At 42.6% G+C, this 24,504-nt stretch overlaps 1 protein-coding gene across 1 annotated transcript in view; it reads left to right on the forward strand.

Annotated features, from left to right (window-relative positions):
- Window positions 1–24,504, forward strand: part of LOC143807800 (gamma-aminobutyric acid receptor subunit rho-2-like) — a 151,010-nt gene that overhangs the window by 71,796 nt on the left and 54,710 nt on the right. Inside the window, exons 3-4 of the mRNA XM_077289737.1 lie at window positions 19,589–19,656; window positions 21,831–22,054. Coding sequence (XP_077145852.1) covers window positions 19,589–19,656; window positions 21,831–22,054 — 292 coding nt within the window. The remainder of the gene's footprint in view (window positions 1–19,588; window positions 19,657–21,830; window positions 22,055–24,504) is intronic.

Raw genomic sequence — 24,504 nt, forward strand, 5'->3', positions numbered from 1 at the left:
TTAGAAACAGTTCATAAATCAATATTTTGTGGAATAACCATGATTTTTAATCACAGCTTTCATGCATCTTGGCATGCTTTCCACCGGTCTTTCACACTGCTTCTGGCCCAAAAATGTAAGCAGTTCTTCTTTGTTTGATGGCTGGTGACTATCCATCATCTTCTTGATTACATTCATGAGGTTTTCAATGAGGTTCAGGTCTGGAGATTAGACTGCCCATGACAGGGTTTTGATGTGGTGGTCTCTTAATTTTTGCCAGAGCTGTATAGGGCACAGAATTAAGTACACCACATTGTAAGAAGAAAATGTGAATGTCTTGGGCATCTTATAGTCCTGTTGTGTGTTTGGAATCTGTAACCTGCCTTTGGTTTCTACATGAGGGCAGGTTTTGTTTTGCAGCTCTTCACATTGCAAGGACAAGTTACTCTTGGTGTATATGAGGGCGTTGAATGTTGAATCATGATGTTTCTTAAATTAGTAGGTTGCCTGTAGCATAGCAAAGGAGGGTCTTTGAATAATGTTTTTAGCCAGTCATCCTTGTGTAGGATATGGTGATGTTTTTTTAGCAGTTTTTCTCAGTATCTCAAGCTGTGGGCTGTAGGTCACCATCAGAGGTGCACGATTATTTTTCTCTTTTTTTCCGTATTGAAGTAAGTGAGTTCTAGGGATCCTTGTGGTTCTAATAATCTGATCATTAATGGAGGTGGGGTGGTAGCCTTGGTTTAAAAATGTATTTTTAAGATTTGTTCATCCCAGTCCGTTGGGCTGGAACAGATATGATTATACCTAAGGGCCTGACTGCAGATGATGGACTTTTTTATGTATTTTGGGTGGAAGCTGTCCCATTTGAGGTAGGATGGTCAATTGGTTTTTGATACATGGATGTCTGGATTGAACCATTTAGAATATTAATGGTGTGATCCAGAAATTTAATTTCTGTTTTGAGTGGTCCAATGTTTAGTTTATGGTGGGATGGGATGAAATGTATTGAATTTGTCATGGAATTTTAGAAGTTCTTGTCCAGATTCAGTCTAGATGATTAAAAAGTAATCGATGTAATGGAAATAGGCCAAGGGTTTGATGGCGCAGGATGCTAAAAAGTCATTTTGTAGTTTAGCAATGAAAAGGCATACTGGAGTGCCATTTTGCTGCCCATAGCAGTTCCAGTGCATTGTAGCTATAGCTTCTCGCCGAAAAAGAAAAAGTTATGTGTGAGGATAAATGTGGTGAGTCTTAATACAGACTCAGAAGGGATCACATTAGCTTCAAGAAACATTTGGCAAGCGGATACTCCATCTCCAGTGGTGTGAGGGGATCTGTGGTGTGCCATTTTGGCTAGTAATTATGGATTTATTTTTTTACATATTTATTGAGTGATTCTCTTTATAGATGGTGATGTGATTGGGATATAGTATAGTTAATATTCTCAGCTAGTTCATGGTTTTCCTTATTATATATAGTTTATATTCTCCACTTGCATACTACATCTGTGTGTATATTTAGAAAAAAACTTCCTTCTCACGCCCAATTGGGGTGGTCTTTGTTGTCCGGAATAAGCGCTGTGGAATATGTTGGCGCAATATAAATAAAGATTATTATTATTGTCCTTTCTCATTCTCGGGTCCTCTACCAGAGACCTGGGAGTTTGAGGGTTCTGCGCAGGATCTTAGTTGTTCCCAGCATTGTGTTTTTCTGGACAGAGAGCTCAGATGTTGCTCCTGGGATCAGGCTATAATAGAACACTGTAGCATTTTAGTTTCATCAACATCCTTGCCACAATCAATGTGTTAGGGTCCTGTTTGGGACAGACGACAAGGAGCGGGGGTGCCATTATCGATTTATCTTTATTAGGGTGCCAACCTCCGCTGTTAGGTAGGGACAGGATAGGGCTTTTGCAGATTATGGCCCGTTATTATCTTCTGATCACCATTAATCCTGTTCCCTCCCTTAAAAATCCCAAGTTTTGATTAGGTGCTTCCACCCTATTCCTAACAGGGTATACAAGGAATAGAAGGGACAGCCGACATGGAGCAGGGGCACCACTGCGCAGGATATAGGGTGCCAACCTCCGCAGTCAGGGAGGGATGTCTGAGGTCTACAGTTAGTGCAAGGCACCATCCTTGGCCTTTCCTATTTTTCTATTTTTTGATTTCTTGGTGATGGTATTGTTTAGTGCACCGGTATTTTGTATTAATAAAGAATATTTTTATAGAATAATTGGGGTTTTCTCTGTGAGCCTGCTCCTGGGATCTGTTGTAGGCATTCTTCCAACTTAGGGGTCACTGCTCCAAGTGCTCCTATCACCACTGGAATCATTGTTGTCTTCACCTTCCACATTTTCTCCAGTTCTCCTTTGAGGCCCTGGTATTTCTCCAGCTTCTTATAAGCCTTCTTTCTGATGTTGCTGTCACTTGGCTTGTGTTGTGACTGTCACATATCAGCAACACATGTAGCTGCGGTGCTGGAGCTCTCCAGGTATCTCACTGCAGCTTCTTCAGTAAGCGCTATTATAGTTTGCCGAATAAGGAGGGAGCTGATGATGTTCCCTTATCTCTACTTACAGCCAATGAAAACCCAAAAGTCTTTATCTCAGCAAATTAGAATTCATTATAACACCAGCTTGAAAAATGATTTTAAAATCCGAAATGTTGGCCTACTGAAATGTATATTCAGTAAATGCACTCAATACTTGATCGGGGCTACTTTTACATCAATTACTGCATCAATGAGGTGTAGCATGGAGGCGATCAACCTGTGGCACTTCTGAGATGTTATGGAAGCCCCGGTTGCTATGATAGCAGCCTTCAGCTCGTCTGCATTGTTGGGTCTGGTGTCTGTCATCTTCCTCTTGACAATACCCCATAGATTCTCTATGGGGTTAAGATCAGGCGAGTTTGCTGGCCAATCAAGCATGATGATACTGGTGTTTTTAAACCAGGTATTGGTACTTTTGGCAGTGTGGACAGGTGCCAAGGCCTGCTAGAGAATTAAATGTCCATCTCTAAAAAGCTTGTCTTGATAAAACACAATGGAACTACACCAGCAGATGACATGGCTCCCCAAACTATCACTGATTGTGGATAGTTCACACTAGATCTCAAGCAGCTTTGATTGTGTGTCTCTCCACTCTTCCTCTAGACTCTATGACCTAGATTTCCAAATGAAATGCAAAGTTTCTTTCATCTGGAAACAACACCTTGGATCACTGAGCAACAGTCCAGTTCTTTTTCTCCTTGGACCAGGTAAGATGCTTCTGGCATTGTCTATGGGTCATGAGTGGCGTGACATAAGGAATGAGACACTTCCAGCCCATGTCCTGGATATGTCTGTGTGTGGTGACTCTTGAAGCAATGATTCCAGCAGAAGTCCACTCCTTGTGAATCTCCAAATTTTTTAATGGCCTTTTCTTAACAATCATTTCAAGGTTTGCAGTTATCCCAGTTGCTTGTGCACCTTTTTCTACCACACTTTTTCCTTCCACTCAACTTTCCATTAATATGCTTGGATACAGCACTCTGTGAACAGCCAGCTTCTTTAGCAATGACCTTTTGTGGCTTACCCTCCTTGTGGCGTGTGTCAATGACTGCCTTCTGGACATCTGTCAAGTAAGTAGTCTTCTCCATGATTGTGGAGCCTACTGAAGCAGACTAAGGGACCTGTTTAAACACTTAGGAAACCTTTGCAGGTGTTTCTTGTTAACTATTCTAATTTACTGAGATAATGACTTTTGGGTTTTCATTGGCTGTAAGCCATAAACATCAACATTGACAGAAATAGACACTTGAAATAGATCACTCTGTTTGTAATGACTCTATATAATATGTGACTTTCACTATTTGTATTGAAGAACTGAAATTAACTTTTTGATGATACTCTAATGTTGTGAGAAGCACCTCTATGTTTTTTTCACAAATATCATGTCATTAATTTTGGATTAATAAAATTATTAATTATATTTCCCTTGTTTGAATACATTTTTTGTAGGATTTATACTTTGTTATACCATGCCTGAAGAAGAGACCTAAGAAGTTTTGAAACGCTTTGTAACATCATTTATTTTCTTTTTCTTTTTGTTAGCCATAAAAACATACAGTTGTGCTCAAAATTTACATACCCCAGGCAAAATTTTGCTTTTTTGGCCTTTTTTCAGAAAATATAAATGATAACACCAAAACTTTTTCTCTACTCATGGTTAATAGTTGGGTGAAAATCACAATGACAACCCAAAACATCCAAATGACCCTGATCAAAAGTTCACATACCCCATTTCTTAATATCGTGTATTGCACCCTCTAACATCAATGACAGCTTGAAGTCTTTTTTGGTAGTTGTGGATGAGGCTCTTTATTTTCTCAGATCGTAAAGCTGCCCACTCTTCTTGGCAAAAAGCCTCCAGTTCCTGTAAATTACTGGGCTGTCTACCATGAACTGTGTACTTGAGCTCTCCCCAGAGTGACTCAATGCTACTGAGGTCAGGAGACTGAGATGGCCACTTCAGAACCTTCACTTTGTCCTGCTGTAGCCAATGACAGGTCGACTTGGTCTTGTGTTTCGGATCGTTGTCATGTTGGAACATCCAAGTATGTCCCATGAGCAGCTTCTGGGCTGATGAGTGCAAATTTGCCTCCGGTACTTGCTGATAACGTGCTGCATTCATCTTTCCTTCAACTTTGACCAAGTTTCATGTGCCTTTGTAAGGTCAGGCAAAAGATTGAGCATACAGAACACAAGGCACAGGAGAACAAACCTCAAAGGCTGAATACATGTCTGCAGTGGTCTGGGAGAAGCTGCTCAGTTAAGTACACCTGGCGATTTTCCGGGATAGTGAACACTTGGAGACAACCGACGCCTCCCAGATAGGATAGTTGAGCTGTCAATCAACACACTGACAGCTCAGCACACCCCTGTACCAGATTGATGGCCGGGCTGTCAGTAACTGCATCCCAGACACCCTGAGGGGCGGAACTGTGACACCAGGCTGATGAGTGATATTTTGCCTCCAGCATTTGCTGATAACGTGCTGCATTCATCTTTCCTTCAACTTTGACCAAGGTTCCTGTGCCTTTGTAGCTCACACATCCCCAAAACATCAGCAGTCCACCTCCGTCCGTTACAGCAGGAATGGTGTTCCTTTCATCATAGGCCTTGTTGACCTCTCTCCAAATGTAGCGTTTATAGTTGTGGTCAAAAAGTTAAATTTTAGTCTCATATCTCCAAATTACCTTGTTCCAGAAGTTTTGAGGCTTGTCTCTGTGCTGTTTTGCATATTATAGGCGAGATACTTTGAGTTATTAGCGCAGTAAAGGTTTTCTTCTGGCGACTCAACCATGCAGCCCATTTTTCTTCAAGTGCCTCCTTATTGTGCATCTTGAAACAGCCACACCGCTAGTTTTCAGAGAGTCCTGTATTTCAGCTGATGTTATTTGTGGGTATTTCTTTTCATCCCAAACAATTTTCCTGGCAATTGTGGATGACGTTTTTGTTGGTCTACCTGTCTGTGGTTTTGTTTTTACAGAGCCCCTGATTTTCTATTTGGTAATCACAGTTTGAACGCTGCTGACTGGCATTATCAATTCCTTGGATATCTTTTTGTATCCCTTTCCTGTTTTATATAGTTCAGCTACCTTTTCCCTTAGATCTGTTGACAATTCTTTTGCATTCCCCATAATTCACAATCCACAAACATCAGTGGCTGGATGAAAGATGCAAGAGTCTGTCTGGATCCCACAAACTCACTCAGCTTTTATGCACACACACTAATTACAAGCAAACAGGTCACAGGTGAGGATGTTACCTTTAGTGTTATGATCTGGTGGCCTAGGAGCAGCATGAGACGCACTCTGGAGAAGGTGGTACCTGTACTGACCGCAGACCCTGAACTTAACACCGCAACTAGAAGTAGCCGTGGAATGTACCTAACACTCCCTAGACATCTCGACACAGCCGGAGGACTAAATACCCCTTGAGATAGAAAAGGGAAAACTATCTTGCCTCAGAGAAAATCCCCAAAGGATAGACAGCCCCCCACAAATATTGACTGTGAGAGGAGAGGGAAATAACATACGCAGACTGAAATCAGGATTTTGCAAAGGAGGCTGCTTCTAGCTAAATAGAAAGGATAGGACAGAGTACTATGCGGTCAGTATTAAAACACTAAAAAATATCCACCACAGAAAATACAAAATCTCCACATCTAACTAAAGATATGGAGGGTATATCTGCATCTCCAGAGATACCAGTTTGGCTGAACAAATCCTTATACAGACCAAGCTGGACAAGACAAAACATGAAAAAGAACTGAACAATAAGGCCCACAGCATGTGGACTGCAAAAAACAAGGCCAGAACTTAACTTTGATGAAATGAACAGCAAAGAAGGAGAGACCAGGCAGGGATGTGAATTCTACAGGAACAATGGACAACTGGCACTGACTAAAGGGTCAAACAAGACTAAATAGCCCAGTCAGACTTGCAATAAGTGGACACACCTGATGAATGCTGCGATCCAAAGACAGCAGCACTACCACTTATAACCACCGGAGGGAGCCCAAGAGCAGAATTCACAACACTTTAGTAGCAATTTAAACCCATTTGTGTCAGCTTCTGTGCATGTTATCAGGCCAAAATCACCAGGGTATATGAACTTTTGATCAGGGTCATTTGGGTGTTTTGGGTTGTCATGATTTAAAAAGAAAAAACAGCAGATTGACAATAAATGGCTTCACCAACCACTAACCATGAGTGGAGAAAAAGTTTTGGTGTTATCATTTAAATTCTCTGGAAAAAGGCCAAGAATGCAAATATTCAGCCTGTGTATGTAAACCTTTGAGCACAACTGTATCGTACATACATGATTATTATCTGGTTTTTCCCACTGAGAGCAAACCCATTTTTTACTTATATAATGTTATATGTCAGTGCAGACGAGCACGCAATTTGGTTGTGGACACTATGATGGTTGATGTGAGTGCACCCTGACGGTTGATGCGAGAAGACATCAGCTGCACATCAGAAGGCCATTTGTGTGCTACACTTGTGGGTGTAGAGAGCAACAGCTGCAGACAGGCAGGAACTATGCGTCAGAGTGCGCCCTCAGCCACGTTGTGTGCGCGCTTGTAATGGTAGTATGAGTATGCCGCCATGCTCAGTCAGTGCCACTATGCAGGCACAGACATCTGAAATGAGCATTTGCTGTCCACTACAGAGACAAGTGAATCACTATAAGGTATCAGCTTTACTATGCAAATAGAAGGGCGTGACTGTGCATCAAGGCATAGACCACTCCCAGGGGTGCATCAAAGCGCCCTCATTTGCATATCAAATCTAAGATGATTTTTAATAAAATATTAAGGTAAACTGTACATAGATAGTATTATTTAACTAGGAGCTGGTCCCCCCACATAGATACTTTAAATAGACAGTTTAATTAACATTTTTGGGGTTACAGACTCCCTTTAAAAATCACCATTGTTGTATGTTTTCTAGAAGTCATTGACTCCATTTTGCAGTGCATTGTTCCGGCATGTGACACCATGCCAGTAATCTGAGGCTGTCAGGTTGGCAGGCAGCTTGGAGACATGTTACAATCTCATAACAAGAACAGAGAGGTCACAGCAGGCTTTTGGCTTAGTCTGCTGTATGGAGAGCTAGAGGCTTTCTCGGCATGTAAGTCAGGGATATATGAAGAGGCTTTATTCTATAGTTTCAGAGATCAAATGCCAAGTAATAGCGCAGGGACAATCAGAACCAGCAGCTCAAATCTGCAGTAAAATACAGTATAAATCTTATTTCAAAAACATATGTTGGATGTACGGATAGCGCAAATGTTACATAATGGCAACAAAGAAAATACTGTCATGTAGATTTTCTAAGTGCAACTTACAGTATTGTAAAGAATCTACAAGTCTGAGATAGATACCACTATAGATGACTATACACAAGTGACTATTATAATACAAAGCAAGTGCAAAACTGCACGTAACTCCTTCTCACCATAGCCATTGTTCTTTTCTTAGCTTTCATATTTTTAGCTGTGTGACTGAGGTGACTGGTCTGAGGCAGGTTTCCAGTTGGCTTTTACCCACCCAATTCCACATGAATGAAAGGTCGGTACCTATGTAAATATAAGTAGAGACCCGTCAGTGAACAGGAGTAGGAGGGCAGAAGCCTTCAGGGACCACATTGTACTAGTCATCTGAGACATGTAGTCCCGTTTGGCTTTTTAAATTATGTTTTCACTGAAACGCTTCAGTTTTTCAGAGTAAAACATACCTGGCTGCAACCACGCAACGTAGCTCTAGTATGAGCAAATTTTTTAGACTTTGATAGACTTGTTGCTTTCTTAGAATGTCTAGTTCAAGTTTACAATGTCTAAAAATTAGACAGGAAATCTATATCTACTCCATTATTCCAATTCCAGAGATACATAAAGGTTTTTATTTGCATTAACCCGTTAACGACCTGTGACGTACATTTTCGTCACAGGTTGCTGCGGGGTGCATGTAGTTGGCTTCATATGCAGGAGATGCTGGCATCTCAGTGTAACAGCAGCAGCCGGAGCAAGTTCCGATTGCTGCTGTTAACCATTAAAGAGGTTGTCCACTACTTTTGCAATGATAACCTATCCTTAGGATAGGTTACCAATGTCTGATCGGCCTGGGTCCGACACTCAGCACCCCAGCCAATCAGCTGTTAACGGTTTTGGCGTATGCTGGCTGGAAGTACACACTTGCTGAGCTGCCCTATCTTCTGGTAGTTACTGAGGCTTGGTACTGCACATCCACCTCCTATTGAAATCAATATGGCGCAGATGTGTAGTACCCTGTGTAGGCCATTACCAGGAAATGGAGCAGCTTGGTAAGTGAGGATTGGTCATCAATATAAAAGTAGCGGACAACCTCTTTAACATGCCGCTATCAATTACTGACAGGTACATTTAAATAACACAGTTACCAGTGCAATTGTGAATCGGTTCCCATTGGCTTTCCTGAACTCTATCATGGGGAGCCAACTGGTCGCTATAGCAGTTGGGGGCCTTCTGAAAGCCTCCTGACTACATAGGAGAATATAATTACACTAAATACTGCATAACACTAGTATTGCAAGTTCAAGTCCCCTATGGCGACTTAAAAAATAAATGAAAAAATTTAAAAATATATAATTTTTTTAATTAATTTAATTTAGTTTTAACCATCCTCTTTTACTCCCCTAAAAATAAAGAAATTAAAAAAATACAAAAATAGAACATATTTGGTAACATCATTTACTAAAAAGTCTGAGGTATTAAAATATAAAGTTATTAAAACTACATATTGAACGCTAAGATGAAAAACAATATCGAAAGGCCGAAATTGCCAGTTTTTTGGTTGTCGCATTTCCTCCCAAAAATACAATAAAATGAGATTAAAATGTCTAAAGTATACCAGCATCGTATCAATAAAAACATCAGTTCAGAGCACAAAAATAAAAGCCCACATTTGGCTGGATTGAAAGATAAAAAATATGCGGGAATCAAACATGTTATTTTTTACAAGGTTCCAAATTTTTTAACAGTTGAAAAAAAAATAAATAAATATATATATATATAACCCAAAAGTCAGTTGGTGAATACGGTTATTTACGCAATTTACCCACACTTGAAATTTTTTGCCCTGTTTTTCCAATACATTGATTGCTAAAATGAATTTCAGTTTTGCAGTACTGTTAGCTCTGCTGTACTGTTAGCTCCGCTGTACTGTGTTAGCTTTAATGTCACTGAAGAGCTATGTGTGATTATAAGACAAAAGTGTCAGTCATTGCATGTCTCACACTGGTAATGCCCCCTTTTATTTAAAATAAGCGCTGGCCGCAGATTCTCTTTGAGATCTATGGCCTGCTTATAGTCCTGAAGATCTCATTTACATATAAGAAAAATGTAGGTTTCTACGGAATAAGACATCGAATCCCAGATATCAAGATGTAATTTTATCCAGCTTTCTATGACCTACATGCTCATATACACAGCTTAGGAGGGTTGATTCTACGGACACATTCCTTTTAAAGGATTTTTTTGGCAGTGATTATTTTTTGCGTGCATAAAAAATGGACCATTTTTCATCAGCGTGTTGGATTCTTTTCACATTTTCTTGTTCCTTATGGAAACAAAAACGATGGACGTTTCTATATGCAAATTGCCTCTTCAGAGAAAAAGAGGACTTAAACTCTATAGCGCCACCTGTTGGAAGTAGCAATCCTGCAAGTCACAATCAACCCTTTAACGAGTCGTGCAATATGACTTAGGATAAAAGACAAATCAGTATCTCAATTTGCAGACACGGTGTTTCGGGCTGTTGGCCCTCGTCAGTGCGAAGCATGAGAACTGATTTGGCTAGGTGAGAGGCTCTGGACTGAGGTCTAAGGTGTAAGGTTTCTCCATGAATGCCTGCAATGCTCCTCTGGGAAATTTAATATGAAAATTGCCTCTTCAGAGAACTTTTAAAAAGTTTTTCCTAAATGACAACATTATTTCCCCTGTGCTTGAATTTTCAGTGAGCTGGTAAATTATATGAGCACATTTGGAGACATTTTTTTACTTGCATTCTCAGCTATACAAAGCATTTTCAATATTAAAATTAATTAAATAATATTGAACTAAAATTAATATTTCATTACAAATGTAGCACAGTTTGGCTTTTACATCCTGTTTTTTTCATTGACCGTTTGTCCTGATGGGGAGTTTGTGACTCTATTATCTGTCATTTTCTGAGTTCCACTACGTTAATTAATGACCTTATCAAGGTAAGCTCAACTTTGATGTGTTTTGTGGTCATAAATCTGTTGACAGAAGATCAAAAAAAGAATAAGAGTCATAAACTCCCCGTCAGGACAAGTTGACTGCTGGATTCTGCAGCCAGCAATAGATTGTGCAGAGCAGAAACAATGTAGAAGGCATACTGTGCAAAATGTTTAATATAAGCAAAAAATGAATTTTATCTCAAAATACAAACATTTCAGTGAAAAAAGTCCATATCATATAAACACTTTAATTTTGAAGGGAGTCTTTTGCAATGTTAAAATACAGAGACGTATATTTCTCAATCTATTTTAACATTTTCCTTGTTTAGTTTCCTGAAATATATTTGTTTTAGAACGCTCTATGTCACATTGTCCCCAATGTCATATCGTCATGCATAATACCAGGAGCTGTGACTGTGGGCTATCTTTCTTATGTATTCAGCATAAAATACGGCAATGTATTGTGTTGGGGAAGGCCGGGATTAAAGCAGATATCAAATCAGTTTGTTGAGATACAAAAAGAGATTAAGAGTTTGAAATAATTTTCAAAATGAGAATGAAGGGTAAGTATATCTCATTACCAAGCAGTTATTGGAAAGCTTAGAAACAGGAGCAGGCAACAGTGGGGAACGGTACTCTGATTACTTGAATGAACAAATCCTCTTTGATGCTGGCAATATAAAAAACATGTCATGAGAAGCCTCTAAATCACAGATTAGCTCAAAACTATATATCAAAAGAAGATTCGGTCCTTCAGCAGTACTGTGTTATGATATTTTGCAAAAATGAAATAGTAAATGTATTATGAATAGGGATGAGGGAACGTGCTTGGTGATCTCGAATATTACTCGAGTATTTGGGTGTAAGGCACTTGGAGAGGATTAGCCGGAGCTCGATTTCAAACTTGAATCCCCGCCCAGTATGTTGGCGCCTGTTACACAGCCAATAAGCATGCAGGGATTGCCAGTGCAACACTGTAATGGCATAGCAATCTTGGTAGTGGCATTACTGTGATTGGCTGGCTGTATGACATCATCACAAGAGCAGCGTCTGATTGCTCCTACTCCTGCGCTGTGAAAAAGCATTTCCCCTTCTTTTTGATGGTGTTTATTTCTTTTGACAGAACAATGGTTAATCAGCCATGTTGGAAGCTATGAGCTTTCAGCTGAGTTCAATTAGCCACTTCTATCCCCTTTATAATCTGAGTCCTGATTCAAACCCACATGAGAGCTAGCATTTGCTGCATGGCTTAGGAGGAGAGGTGTACATATGAGAAGGAGTTTTGGGGAAGTTATCTGTGACTGTTGTGTGGTTTGTGAGGTAATTCCCTTCCCTCCTCTCCTTTGTTTTTCCCCATCCTCCACTCCCCGGTGCATTCCTCTGTTATATGCCTGATGTTTTTAGTTTACCCTTGTTTGTGAAGCCTTGTTTGTTGGGTTGGTATACTGCGGTGCACAGTAGCGCCCCTCTTCACTGGGTGGGGGAAGAGAACAGACGGAGGGATAACTCAGGAGATAAGACAAGGATAGCCGTCCCAGCATCTTCACCTTCAGAAGTATCCCAGGGAATAGGACGAGCTAGGATGCCCCTAGTCCCTTAGTGTTAGAGACAGGGAGGGATCCACTGGTCTCGGGTCACCCAACAGCTGAGTCATGACAGGTACATTGCGGTGTTATATAACACTTCAAAAAATCTTAGACTTTTTTCTGGATTCAATTACTCACCCATAGAGTATTGCGTTTTTTTGTGACACCACTGCCTCTTCCGCTGTTCTAGGTGCTTCCCAGTCCCCTGTCCATAACACTGGCATAGTTGCCTCCTGCCCTGCACACGTTCTTGCACATTGTGATGCACCTTCATCAGGCACTTTCAATTCTCTGTCTCAGCACAGCATTCAGCTGTCCCTACCCAAGGCCTTTGAAAGAAAGAGAAAGTTTCCAGCCACCCGCAGGCCCACTTCGAGGTGTGTGTGACTGTCTCTTCTTCTTCTGTGTGGATTGTTGCCATCCAAAATTTTCTTGTTCATAGCGATTGGGGAGCTTGCCAGCTGTTGTTCGTATGGAGCATCTCAGATCAGGAAAAGTAGTGGAGTTCTCTTCTGAGGCAGAATCCGGCTGTGATGGCAGAGCCATGAGTGAGGCTGTATTCTCTGGTTCTAACCTCTCAAAGCCCTCAGAGCTCAACTCTTCACCACCTTCTTCATCCTCTTCTGCTACTGGAGTCTGGATCATTTCAGATGCCTCGGGCTCCTCTTCCACCTGTACAGGGTGTTTAGATAAGCAGAGGTGGAGCATATTCCGGTGGAGAGTTTGAGTGGGGGCATCCTCTTTTCCCTCAGCTGGACTTTGTACATGGGTCCCTCAGGACTAACGCTTCTCTTTATCCGATATGGGTCTTTCTCCCAATGTTTTTCCAGCTTGTCCTGAGGACGCTTCTCCCGCACTAAGACACGGTCTCCAACTTGAAACTCTATTGCTCCGGATGGGGTCTTCTCTGCATATTCTAGCTCCTGCAGTCTAGTCTGAACCAATCAATGTAAGGTTTGTAGACGATGTCGATGTTCCCGAACCCAAGAGGACACCCCCGTCCGCAGGTAGTCCTCTTCTGGGTCCAAAGCCACCTCAGAAATTCCCTTTCCATCTCGACCAAACAGGAGGACGGAAGGTGCATAACCTGTGGTTCAATATACTCGATTATTGTATATCCACACCAGTCCAGGAACATATTTCGCTCTTCTTCTAAAGTTCTTAGCATCTGAATTAGCGTACGATTAAATCGTTCACAGGCGCCATTACCCTGAGGGTGGTATGGAGTAGTACAAGAGTTGTCGATTCAGTATAGGTGATGGAGCTCATCCATGACTCTTCCTAAAAAACAGGCTCCCTGATCAGAGTGAATCCTCTTTGGACAGCCATAGGATTGGATGAAGTACTTACAGATTGAATATGCAGCGGACTCTGCAGTCTGGTCTCGAGTTGGAGTCACCATGGCAAATTTTGTAACGTGATCCACCATCACTAAGCAATGTTCATAGCCCTGATGGGCTGGGCCAATGGTCAGATAGTCTATTGTCAAGAGTTCTAGAGGAGCGGAGGTTATGATGGGCTGGATGGGAGCTCTCTGCTCCGGCGGCTTAGTCAGTTCACATGTTCGACACGTTCGACAGGCCTCTTCCACTTTTGCTTTCAACTGGGGGTGGTAAATAAACTGTTGTAACCATTTGAAGGTTTTTTTCTGGACCAAAGGGGGCTCCTTGCTCGTGTGCAGAAACGACAATCTCGGGTAATTACAATGTCGGGATTATGACTTGCCAGGTCGCACTCAGCTCAGTCCGGAATTGTGCTTTCCGATACAGTAGGCTGTTTTTCATCCAAAGCTGTTCCCACTGCCGAAGAATTCGTAACACCTCTGGAGACAGAGTGCTTCTTTCTGCCGAGCTGGGGAGTCTTTGAGCAGCCACACACTGTCTCAACAATGCCAGTTCACCATCTTCCTGTTGTAGTTGAACCCACTTATCCTGAGATCGTCCCAGTATGCCTTCCTGGGCCGAGGTGTGTATTTGCTCCTGTGTTGCCACCACCATCCTGGCGGGTCTCAGAAGCTTTGGGATTTCTTCATCTTCCAGCTCCGCGTCTCTGTCCTGCTCTGAATTAGTACTTCTCCTCCTATACAGGGCATCGGCATGAGTGTTTTCTGCTCCCCTCTTGTAGGCAATCTTATAGCGAAACTTCACCATCACTGCTCCAGAGCCCCCAGTCTCGCATTCTCCAGATGCGCTAGCGGGTCGTCAGTGTGCACTAATACTTCAGAGCCAGATAGATATTCTGCGAATTTCTCTGTCATAGCCCACACCAACGCCAGCAGCTCCAACTTAAAGGAGCTGTAGTTGTCTGGATTGCGTTCAGAATAGTGAAGGGACTGGCTAGCGTATGCAATCACCCTCTCTCTCCCGTCCTGCATCTGTGACAACACAGCTTCAAGTCCCAGCAGACTTCCGTCGGTGTGGAGAATAAACTTTTGTGAGTGCTCTCTTTAGATCCTGAAAGGCCTCTTCTTGGGACTCCTTCCACCAGATTTTCCAGTTTTTTGCATCAGAAGGTACCTTTTTCAACAGCTCCAGCAAAGGCTTTGCCCGTCGAGCGAAGTACTTCACAAAGTGCCTGTAATATCCAGTCAGTCCCTGGAATGCTCGGACATCCTTTACAGTCTCTGGAGTAAGCCAGTCTTGAATCACAGCAATCTTTTCTCTGGAGGGCTCTACTCCTTCAGCGGAAACGACATGACCCAAGTACGCAATCTGTGTATGAAACAAATGGCATTTTTGGGGCTGCACTTTTAGTCCATGTCTCTGAAGGTGAGCCAACACTTGTTCTAAGCTAAGCAGGTGTTCCTCGAATGAAGCCGTATAGACTATAATGTTATCTGACGCCCCCGGAAGAAGCCAGGGCGAAACGCGCGTCGGGGCGCTGGAAAGGAGATGTGGGAGGACGCACATTATCCAGACCTTTACTTGGTAATGATTTTTGTATACTGTTCCTCTCTCTACTTCATGCTGATACGGGCATTATTATAGGCTTATGGAGAGAAGGTAGGGTAGTAGGATTTTTTGGCTGCCTATATACATGGGACTTAGATAGTTGGGAAAGGATGCGGTTTGCACCTATACTTGTGTTTGTCCATATAGGATTATAGGCGGTCAGTTTCTTTAACCACACATGTACCCTATTTTTTGGAGGATATTTCTGTGATGTGCTTCTCACGGCTTTCCCATGGGGTATCACCCAGATGATATGCTGTAGCTTTTTTAGATATATGTCATTTTTTCTGATTTATTCTGATATATTTTTTTGTAATAAAATTGATTTGAATTTTTATCTGTGGTCGGCTTCTTTACAGATGACAGGGACCTTACTGCCATGTTGTGGTTGTTTTATAATGTTATCCAGGTAGATGAGCGTGGATTTAAAATTCAGGTCTCCTAGGCACCTTTCCATGAGATATTGAAAAGTCCCAGGAGCGTTGGCTAAGCCGAATGGCATTCGATTAAATTTGTACAAACCCATAGGAACGATAAAGGCTGTCTTTGCTCGATCTTGTTCAGACATGGGTACTTGCCAGTAGCCACTGGCGAGGTCCAATATAGAGAAGAGCATGGCTTTTCCCAGAGGAGATAGGGACTCTTCAATCCTGGGCAATGGGTATGAGTCTCTCACGGTACAGGTGTTGAGTTTTCAGTAATCCACACAGAAACGTATGGTACCATCCTTCTTCTGCACTAACACAATTGGGGCAGCCCATGGACTCTGGCTCTCCCTAATGACGCCTGTCTGCAACATCTGGTTCAGCATGCTCTTCACCTCCTGGCATAACTGTGGGGGAATTTGTCGGTAACGCTCTCTTATATGTGCAGTGCTTCCAGTTGGTATCTCGTGCGTAATGGCCGTGATGCAGCCAAAATCATCTTCGTGGAGAGCAAAAACATCTTTATACCTCCACAGCATGGCTTCTATCTGTTGTACCTGGATTCGCTCCAGTATGGGTCGGTCCTCTTTGATGTAATGAGGTTCTGGTACTGAGATGGAGTTCACTGCCACAGTCTAAGAGTCTCCGGGTTGCATTTCCAGTTGTACTGCTTGGGAGGATACTACTTCTTCAGGTGGATACAGTACTTGGGCCACCACACTTCTGGGAACAATGGTGATGTCCTTAACTTCAAAATTAATACACCATACAGGAACTGTCCCATCTCAAACAATGGCTAGCATATGCGCCACTAGGAGTCCCGTGGGTAATTATTCTGAAGAAGATGATTCAATTTGGACCTCAAATCCCTCCAAGGGGACACAGGCACGGACGGGAAGAGATAGCACTGTTTGTCCTGGTGGAAGAACGAGTTTAGTGGAGGTGGCACTATCACTTTTCCCAACACTCCTCCCTCACAGCTTGACTCTTGCACTTGTGCAACCCAGGCCAGTTGTTGGAAAATTCTCCTTTGGGGGGGTATGTGGGCCCCACTGTTTTAGAATCTCATTAGAGGGCTCCCTGATTAGAAGACTTCTGAACTCTTACAGCACAGTTATTCCCAAGGTGAGGTCCATTGCTTACTTCTTCCTGGATCAGTATCACACCTTTCAGTCCCAGGTCCCTCCCGCAGGTAGACATTTGTATCAATACCACCCCTGCGACCGGGATGGGCAGTTGGTTGGCCACCATTAACTTTATTACAGGGCCCCATTCAGGCCGCAAGGCTTGTTTTGTCAGCACGTCCCGCAAACCAGTCACTAAGAGGTCTCGTAGCATTATGTCTGTGGGTCCTACTCCCATGCCATCTTTTTTAATAATTGCAGCGTATAGCTCTTGCAATGCATTCATATATTGGGTTATGGTCTCCTCCTCCCTTTACATTCTACTAAAAAGACATGTTCTCAGTTCCCCTACGTCTTTGGGGTCTCCGTGAGACTCCTCCTAGATCTGCAACACCTTATTAAAGGTATCCTGGTCTCGGTTGTCCATAACATCACTGAATCCCTAGCTTCTCCATCAGTGCCATAATAGCCACCTCAGCTTCCAGCACAGGGGTCATGGGCTGCATTCTCATCATTCCTAAAGGCGTTCAGTCCAGCTCCACAGCATAGTGTTACTCCCTGTGAGTTTGGGCAAATTGCTCAGCATGGCCCCCAGGGAAAGGCTAGTCCTGGGGCCACCCCCAACTGCTTGGTCTGCCGCCTGCATGCTATTGGACTGCATCCTGCGGACAACGCCAAGTGTAGGATGCTAGTAGGTGCGTAGGATGCAGTGACACACAGGAGGCAGAGCAAGGGTTAACAGGGATTTTTATATAACACAACAATAGGTCAAGCATGGGGGTTTTATAATAAAGAAAACAACAGTTCAACTTATCAGACTCAGGGCCTTGGTAGAAGGTGGCTGGAAGATCCCTCGGTGGTGCCGCAGGCGGCGCTAGAAGTCTCCAATCTGGTCCCGCAGAAAGGTGATGCACTGGCTCCTTGCAGTGGTGAATCCTCCGGGTCCTTCGGCACGTGGTCTCCTGGTACAGGCACAAAATGTTATAGAGCTGTGGGTCTGCGGCACAGCGGACATAGCAAACATTTCCGCAGACAAGGCCACAGAAGTAGTATGCAGTCCAGCGGTTACAGCCACAGGAGCAGGCCGACACTCGGTAGGGCACCGCAGGGATAGGATTCAGCGGAGCCTTTGCGGTGGGGAACGGAACGATACTCTGAAGTCTGTACTGGTCACTGTGCAGTGCGGGGATCTCTCTGAGCTCGGTGTCATCAGTCGGGATAGTGCTGCTAACAAAGTGGGAAGGCATGGAAAGCTGGCGTGGGTAAGTCAAGAGGGAGTCAATCGCCTCTGTGCTCTCGCGCTGGTTCCCCGCCAAAAGCCCCATCTTCCCTCGCACACCGCTATTTAAGTCGGACCGGCCCCCATCAGTCAGGTGTCCTGAACTACTGCAGTCAGAAATCTCTTCCCCCCGGAATAATGGTGACAGCCCCAATAGTTCCAGCTCAGACACGCAAGAGAGACCGTTTGACTGGCTCTCCTCCCTACAACATCTCGCTACAGCGGTTTTGATGCTGCATAAGTACTCAACGTCCAACCTGCAGCAACTTCAGATCAAGGATACATACCCTTAGGATTAGGGAAACAGCTCTGCCCCAGTTCTGGTGTTTGTTATTACAGCTTTTACTTTTATTGTAGTGCATAGAGCTGAGCTGCAATACCACGCATGTAACATACACCATACAACCTGTGGACTGACTTGGTGCTATTTTTGGAATAAAGCATGTGTTTTGTTTTTTTTAATTTTAGACTTTTTTTAATTTTATATTTTTTCATATGAATTTTATGTGAATCATAATCTTACTTTTTGTTAGAAATTTAGAAATTCTTCACGACTGTTACAGGTACATGTCATCTGATGACAGTGATTTATCCATTGTTATAGCTTTCGGCATAGGTCATTATCTAATTGCTTCCATATACTGGAGAACAGTGTAATAATCCTGAAACATTGCCCTCCTCCATCTTATATGGTTGACGCAAGGATAGCATTCACAATGTATCACCATGTCTGTTTAGATGTCAAGTATCAACTTGCTTCAAGAGCTTTGGTATCTATGTGTATTCCAGTGTAACTAGCTGTGCAGGATGTACAGGGATGACATGCTTTACAGTAATAAGATAGACCATTAGAACAATTGTCTTTCTGCTTCGGTGACTCCGCTGAAAGAGGAAAATGACCTTAATATTTGTTCCCATTATTTGATGAGTGCACAAAAGTAAATAACATCGAGTCACAGATAGAAGAAGGGCAATGTATCAGTGAAGCTGGGAGATGTCATAAAACGTACCCTCCGATTCTACTACTAGATATTCCGGCTTCTGCCATCCATCCCCTGCAGTAAATTGGCTTTAGTCTTTTGTGCGCATTATTACCATCTACTGTATGATGCAAATACTGTCTATAAACCTGCACGGATGACTACATATAGTTATTTATAAGACATCTCTGTGACTTATAAGAGGAAATATGGGGTATTGTATTTATATAGGACTTAAAAATTTATGGCCAACATGTTTCTATGCAAAGTTCATGGCAATGTTAACATAAATGGAGTGTAAGTAAATATACCGACAAATGTGAATTTTTATTCTACTCATTTTCTGCTTTTTTCTGCCATGACTTGTAGACTTCTTAGATTCTATTTCTCTCCTTGGGCTATAGCATTTTTAGAGCATTTTGACATTGGAGGTTACAGATTGCAGGTTACATTTAATCTTTTTGACGGCAGGTCCAGCGATCCCTGTTGGAGTCGATGTGCAAGTTGAAAGTCTGGACAGCATATCTGAAGTTGATATGGTAAGCTGTAATTCATTTTGCTTTTAGTAAAGAATGTTATATGATATAATAAGATGTTACAGAGATATATCCTTTTGCATTGTGTCCTGACTATAACACTGGGTATTTATACGTATCATTGACTATAACAGCTGAAACCACCCCAATAGGTTGGTGATAATAATAATAATTTGAGACAAAAAAATAAGTGCATGTGCTAGAAAATGGCAGTGCATTCATAGACCCAGATCCACAAAACATATTGAACAATAGGGATCTACCAAACAATCATTGCTCCAAATAAAAAATGTTATGCTAATGCCCAAGTCCAAGAGCAATGAATTGAGACAGAAAAACATTATGTTCATGAGATGACAAACATGGACATATATTTACCTACATACACCCTTTTACGCACGTTTCGCATAAGATGCTTCCACAGAAAGGGTTAGTACACAAAGCAGCAACAGGTTTTTCAGTTTTCAGGCAAATGTAACATTATCCTCAATCACAAATTTATATAAAAATTAACGGGGTTAAATGAATAAGATGCCGCCTTTGTCTGTACATAGTGATTCAAGTATATTGCCAAGTACTGCTCATATAAGAGGGTGGTGGCCACTATTGCACGGGGGCCCACCTGAGGATTCTCCTGTGGGCCAGTCCAAGCCTGACATTGGAGTGTTTCTTTAATAAATCTCCCCTATTTTACAAGACAAAACAAAAAAGGAACTGATCTTATCTGGTGTCCAAAGAAGCAGATGACTGATCCTCTTAGACAGCGGCACATTACATGTAATACTGAGATGGCAGTAGAGTTCAAGCACTTAAGATATGCAGCCAATCAGTGCAATGACCAAGTACAAGTGCTTTACCAGAGAAATGCCAATGCTGATTTGTTGGATCCTCCAGCCTATCACACGTGTTGCTGTTCAGTAGTGTCTGTGGCATTATATGCTGGGTGTGGGTCAGTTACAATGATCTTTCAGAGATCATTGTATGTTAAGGCCATTATCAGCTGATGGACCGCTGTATTGTATCAGGACCTGTATTGGAACTGTATGAGTAACAAACCATAGATTAAAAATGTACAAATTTACTGTTTTCAGAGATAAGTGGATCACTTCATACAACCCCAGTCCACAGTCTTGTTCAGGGTTCTTTGGCCATGGACTACTCACTGTGTTCGCCGCGCTGAGTCCATGCAGCATTTCCATTTCTGCTGCATTTCCCTGATGTCTTGACATGGCTAGACATGTCCTGCAGGGTTTGGATTCCCCAGCCAATCACCTTCTAGCAGGTGCTATAATATGCAACACCACCCTCCAGCCCTTTGCCTGAGCCTAGTTTCCTGGTTCCTCTCAAGTCTTAGCAATCAATCCTGTGTTACTGTGTTATTTTGACTTGTCTTACCTGTTACTGACCCAGCTCGTTTACCCGTTCTGTCTGACCTCTCAGTTCCTGACCTCGGCTTTATATTTTGAACCTGTGCTGCCTGACCCTACCCAACACTGTTTGATTAAACTTCTGTCTCTCCCCTCCTGTACCCCGTATACCTGCTCTAACCTGTGGGTGAGCTGTTGCAGTCCCAGGGAATGTACTGGAGTGGTACCTGGTGTCTACCAGCGGCCCTGCCTATCCACACCATCAGAGGCTCTAGTGAATACCCGGTAGACACTTAGTCACGACCCTCCAAGGTAAGCCAGGCCTACTTCTAATAGCTGGCACTAGAGTTCAAGTCCGCTTCATCTCTGAAGAGGAAATTTGCATATTTAATCCCAGAGGATCATTGCAAGGCTTATAAGCCTCCTTACCCTGGCATATCAGGCATATTACTTTCCAGTAAGAAAAACATTAGACCCTTGTGCAGCATGCGGCACACATGTGACATATTGCCGAACCTGAGGCAATGGGGTAAGGAAATCCATGGCTCTCATGTCCAGAGAGCACTGACCAGGACTGTGGACCGTGGTTGCAAGAAGCGATCTGCTCATCTATACTTCTTTCCTTTTTACATTTACCAAACTACTTAACACCAGAATGTCAAATACTGTAAAGCTCCAGCACTTGGTACAATGGGATGTCCTAGAGAAGATTTCCAGCACAAGTTGTTTCTGTGGCCAAGGCCTATTTAATGTTCAGGAGTGGACCAGTATTATTTTATGTTAACTTATTTTTCTCTCTTCTCTATACAGGACTTTACAATGACTCTGTACCTGAGACATTACTGGAAGGATGAACGCCTGTCATTCCCTAGTACCACAAATAAGAGCATGACCTTTGATAGTCGACTAGTAAAGAAGATCTGGGTTCCTGATGTGTTTTTTGTGCATTCGAAGCGATCCTTTATTCATGATACAACTACAGACAACATCATGCTGCGAGTTTATCCTGATGGCCAAGTACTGTACAGTATGAGGTTAGTCCTTACTGCCAAAGGGAGTTATGGCATGTAAAGTTGTCATTCAGAAGGTTATGAGAGTACCTAAACCATGTGATTCTTAGTATCATCTTTCTATCACTACCTCCTTTCCTGTTGAGCATCTCTACATACTACTCCAGAAGTAATTAGCAAGTGACTTGCATAAAATCATATTATAGCTCCGTACAATCTTGAATTCATGTGGAGCTTTATTAGAGGATCCTTAGGATGCTGTGAGACCTTACTGTACCTTTGTATACAGATTTCTTACATGGCATACCTTATTAGGTGACATAGTCAAAAGTGATTGTTCCTCACGATCTCTGTTATATAGTTAGAATGGAGACACAGTGCTAGAACTCGTATGGCTGACTACTACAGAGACATGAAGTGTTTGTGTGTGGGACTATATGGCTTAAAGGGGTTTTCTGGGTTTTGGTAAACCCCTGTGCTCCAGCTGTAATGTGTTTTAAAGACAAACAAACTGGGCCTCCGTAGGTCAAGGGTTGGGGCTTCATTGCTGCTCCTGGTGTCTATTATTTTCTTATGTCGCGTCAACAGCACTGGAACCAAAGATTGAGCTAATTGGCTCTGCCCGAGTTGACGGCACTAGGTGCTCAGAGCCGCTGATTGGCTGCAGTGCTGTCGATGTGACGTCAGTACTGCATACAATAACAGACCCTAGGAGCAGTGGCAGAGACTCGGTGTTAGACCAGGGGAAGGCGAGTTAAAGAATAGTTTGTGTTTTATACAATTTAGAATTCATGTAATTACTGTATTAATACAGTCCATTACTGTAAATGTACAGTAGAAGAAATGTGCTACCTGATTGATAACATTTAGAAAGACATATCTGCTTTCTGCAGTCATGTTTTTCTAATCCTGAACTACTCACCTTAAAACTCCTCAACACAGTATGAAGAAATTTGGCCATTGAGTATACATACATTTGTATGTACAAATCTAGCAAGTTATCAAGATCGTGCATTGTGAGTAACAACTTTGACTACATCTCTATGCCTGTGTTTAGGACTAAAGGTACCTTCACACTGAACGATATCGCTAGCGATCCGTGACGTTGCAGCGTCCTGGCTAGCGATATCGTTGAGTTTGACACACAGCAGCGATCAGGATCCTGCTGTGCCATCGTTGGTCGGAGCAGAAAGTCCAGAAGTTTATTTCGTCGCTGGACTCCCGCAGACATCGCTGAATCGGTGTATGTGACGCCGATTCAGCGATGTCTTCACTGGTAACCAGGGTAAACATCGGGTTACTAAGCGCAGGGCCGCGCTTAGTAACCCGATGTTTACCCTGGTTACCAGTGTAAATGTAAAAAAAACCAAACACTACATACTTACATTCCGGTGTCTGTCCCCCGGCGCTGTGCTTTCCTGCACTGTCAGCGCTGGCCAGCCGTAAAGCAGAGCAAAGCGGTGACGTCACCGCTGTGCTTTCCGGCCGGCGCTCACAGTCAGTGCAGGAAAGCACAGCGCCGGGGGACAGACACCGGAATGTAAGTATGTAGTGTTTTTTTTTTTTTACATTAGCACTGGTAACCAGGGTAAACATCGGGTTACTAAGCGCGGCCCTGCGCTTAGTAACCCGATGTTTACCCTGGTTACCCGGGGACCGGCATCGTTGGTCGCTGGAGAGCTGTCTGTGTGACAGCTCTCCAGCGACCACACAACGACGAAACAGCGACGCTGCAGCGATCGGCATCGTTGTCTAAATCGCTGCAGCGTCGCTAAATGTGACGGTACCTTAATTACTGCAATATTCTGTATCGTACCTATATCTCGTCTAGGCAAAGAACACAATGATCGTTCCATGGTGGTATTTATCTGGATCATTAGAATGAAAAGTGACAATCGTGTAGCACAAGAAGACAGCCAATAGATTATGACAAAAATATATTTAACACATTTACTACAGTGCCTTCCGAAAGTATTCAGCCCCCTGGAACTTTTCAACCTTTTGCCACATATCATGCTTCAAACATAAAGATACCAAATGTAAATTTTTGGTAAAGAGTCAACAACAAGTAGAACACAATTGTGAAGTTGAACGAAATTTATTGGTTATTTTACATTTTTGTGGAAATTAAAAAACTGAAAAGTGGGGCGTGCAATATTATTTGGCCCCTTTACTTTCAGTGCAGCAAACTCACTCCAGAAGTTCATTGTGGATCTCTGAATGATCCAATGTTGTCCTAAATGCCTAATGATGCTAAATATAATCCACCTGTGTGTAATCAAGTCTTGTCTCCGTATAAATGCACCTGCTCTGTGATAGTCTCAGGGTTCTGTTTGAAGCACATAGAGCATCATGAAGACCAAGGAATACAACAGGCAGGTCCGTGATACTGTTGTGGAGAAGTTTAAAGCCGGATTTGGATACAAAATTATTTCTAAAACTTTAAACATCCCAAGGAGCACTGTGCAAGCGAT

This window comes from Ranitomeya variabilis, chromosome 2, assembly GCF_051348905.1.
Source record: "Ranitomeya variabilis isolate aRanVar5 chromosome 2, aRanVar5.hap1, whole genome shotgun sequence".
Taxonomy (NCBI): Eukaryota; Metazoa; Chordata; class Amphibia; order Anura; family Dendrobatidae; genus Ranitomeya; species Ranitomeya variabilis.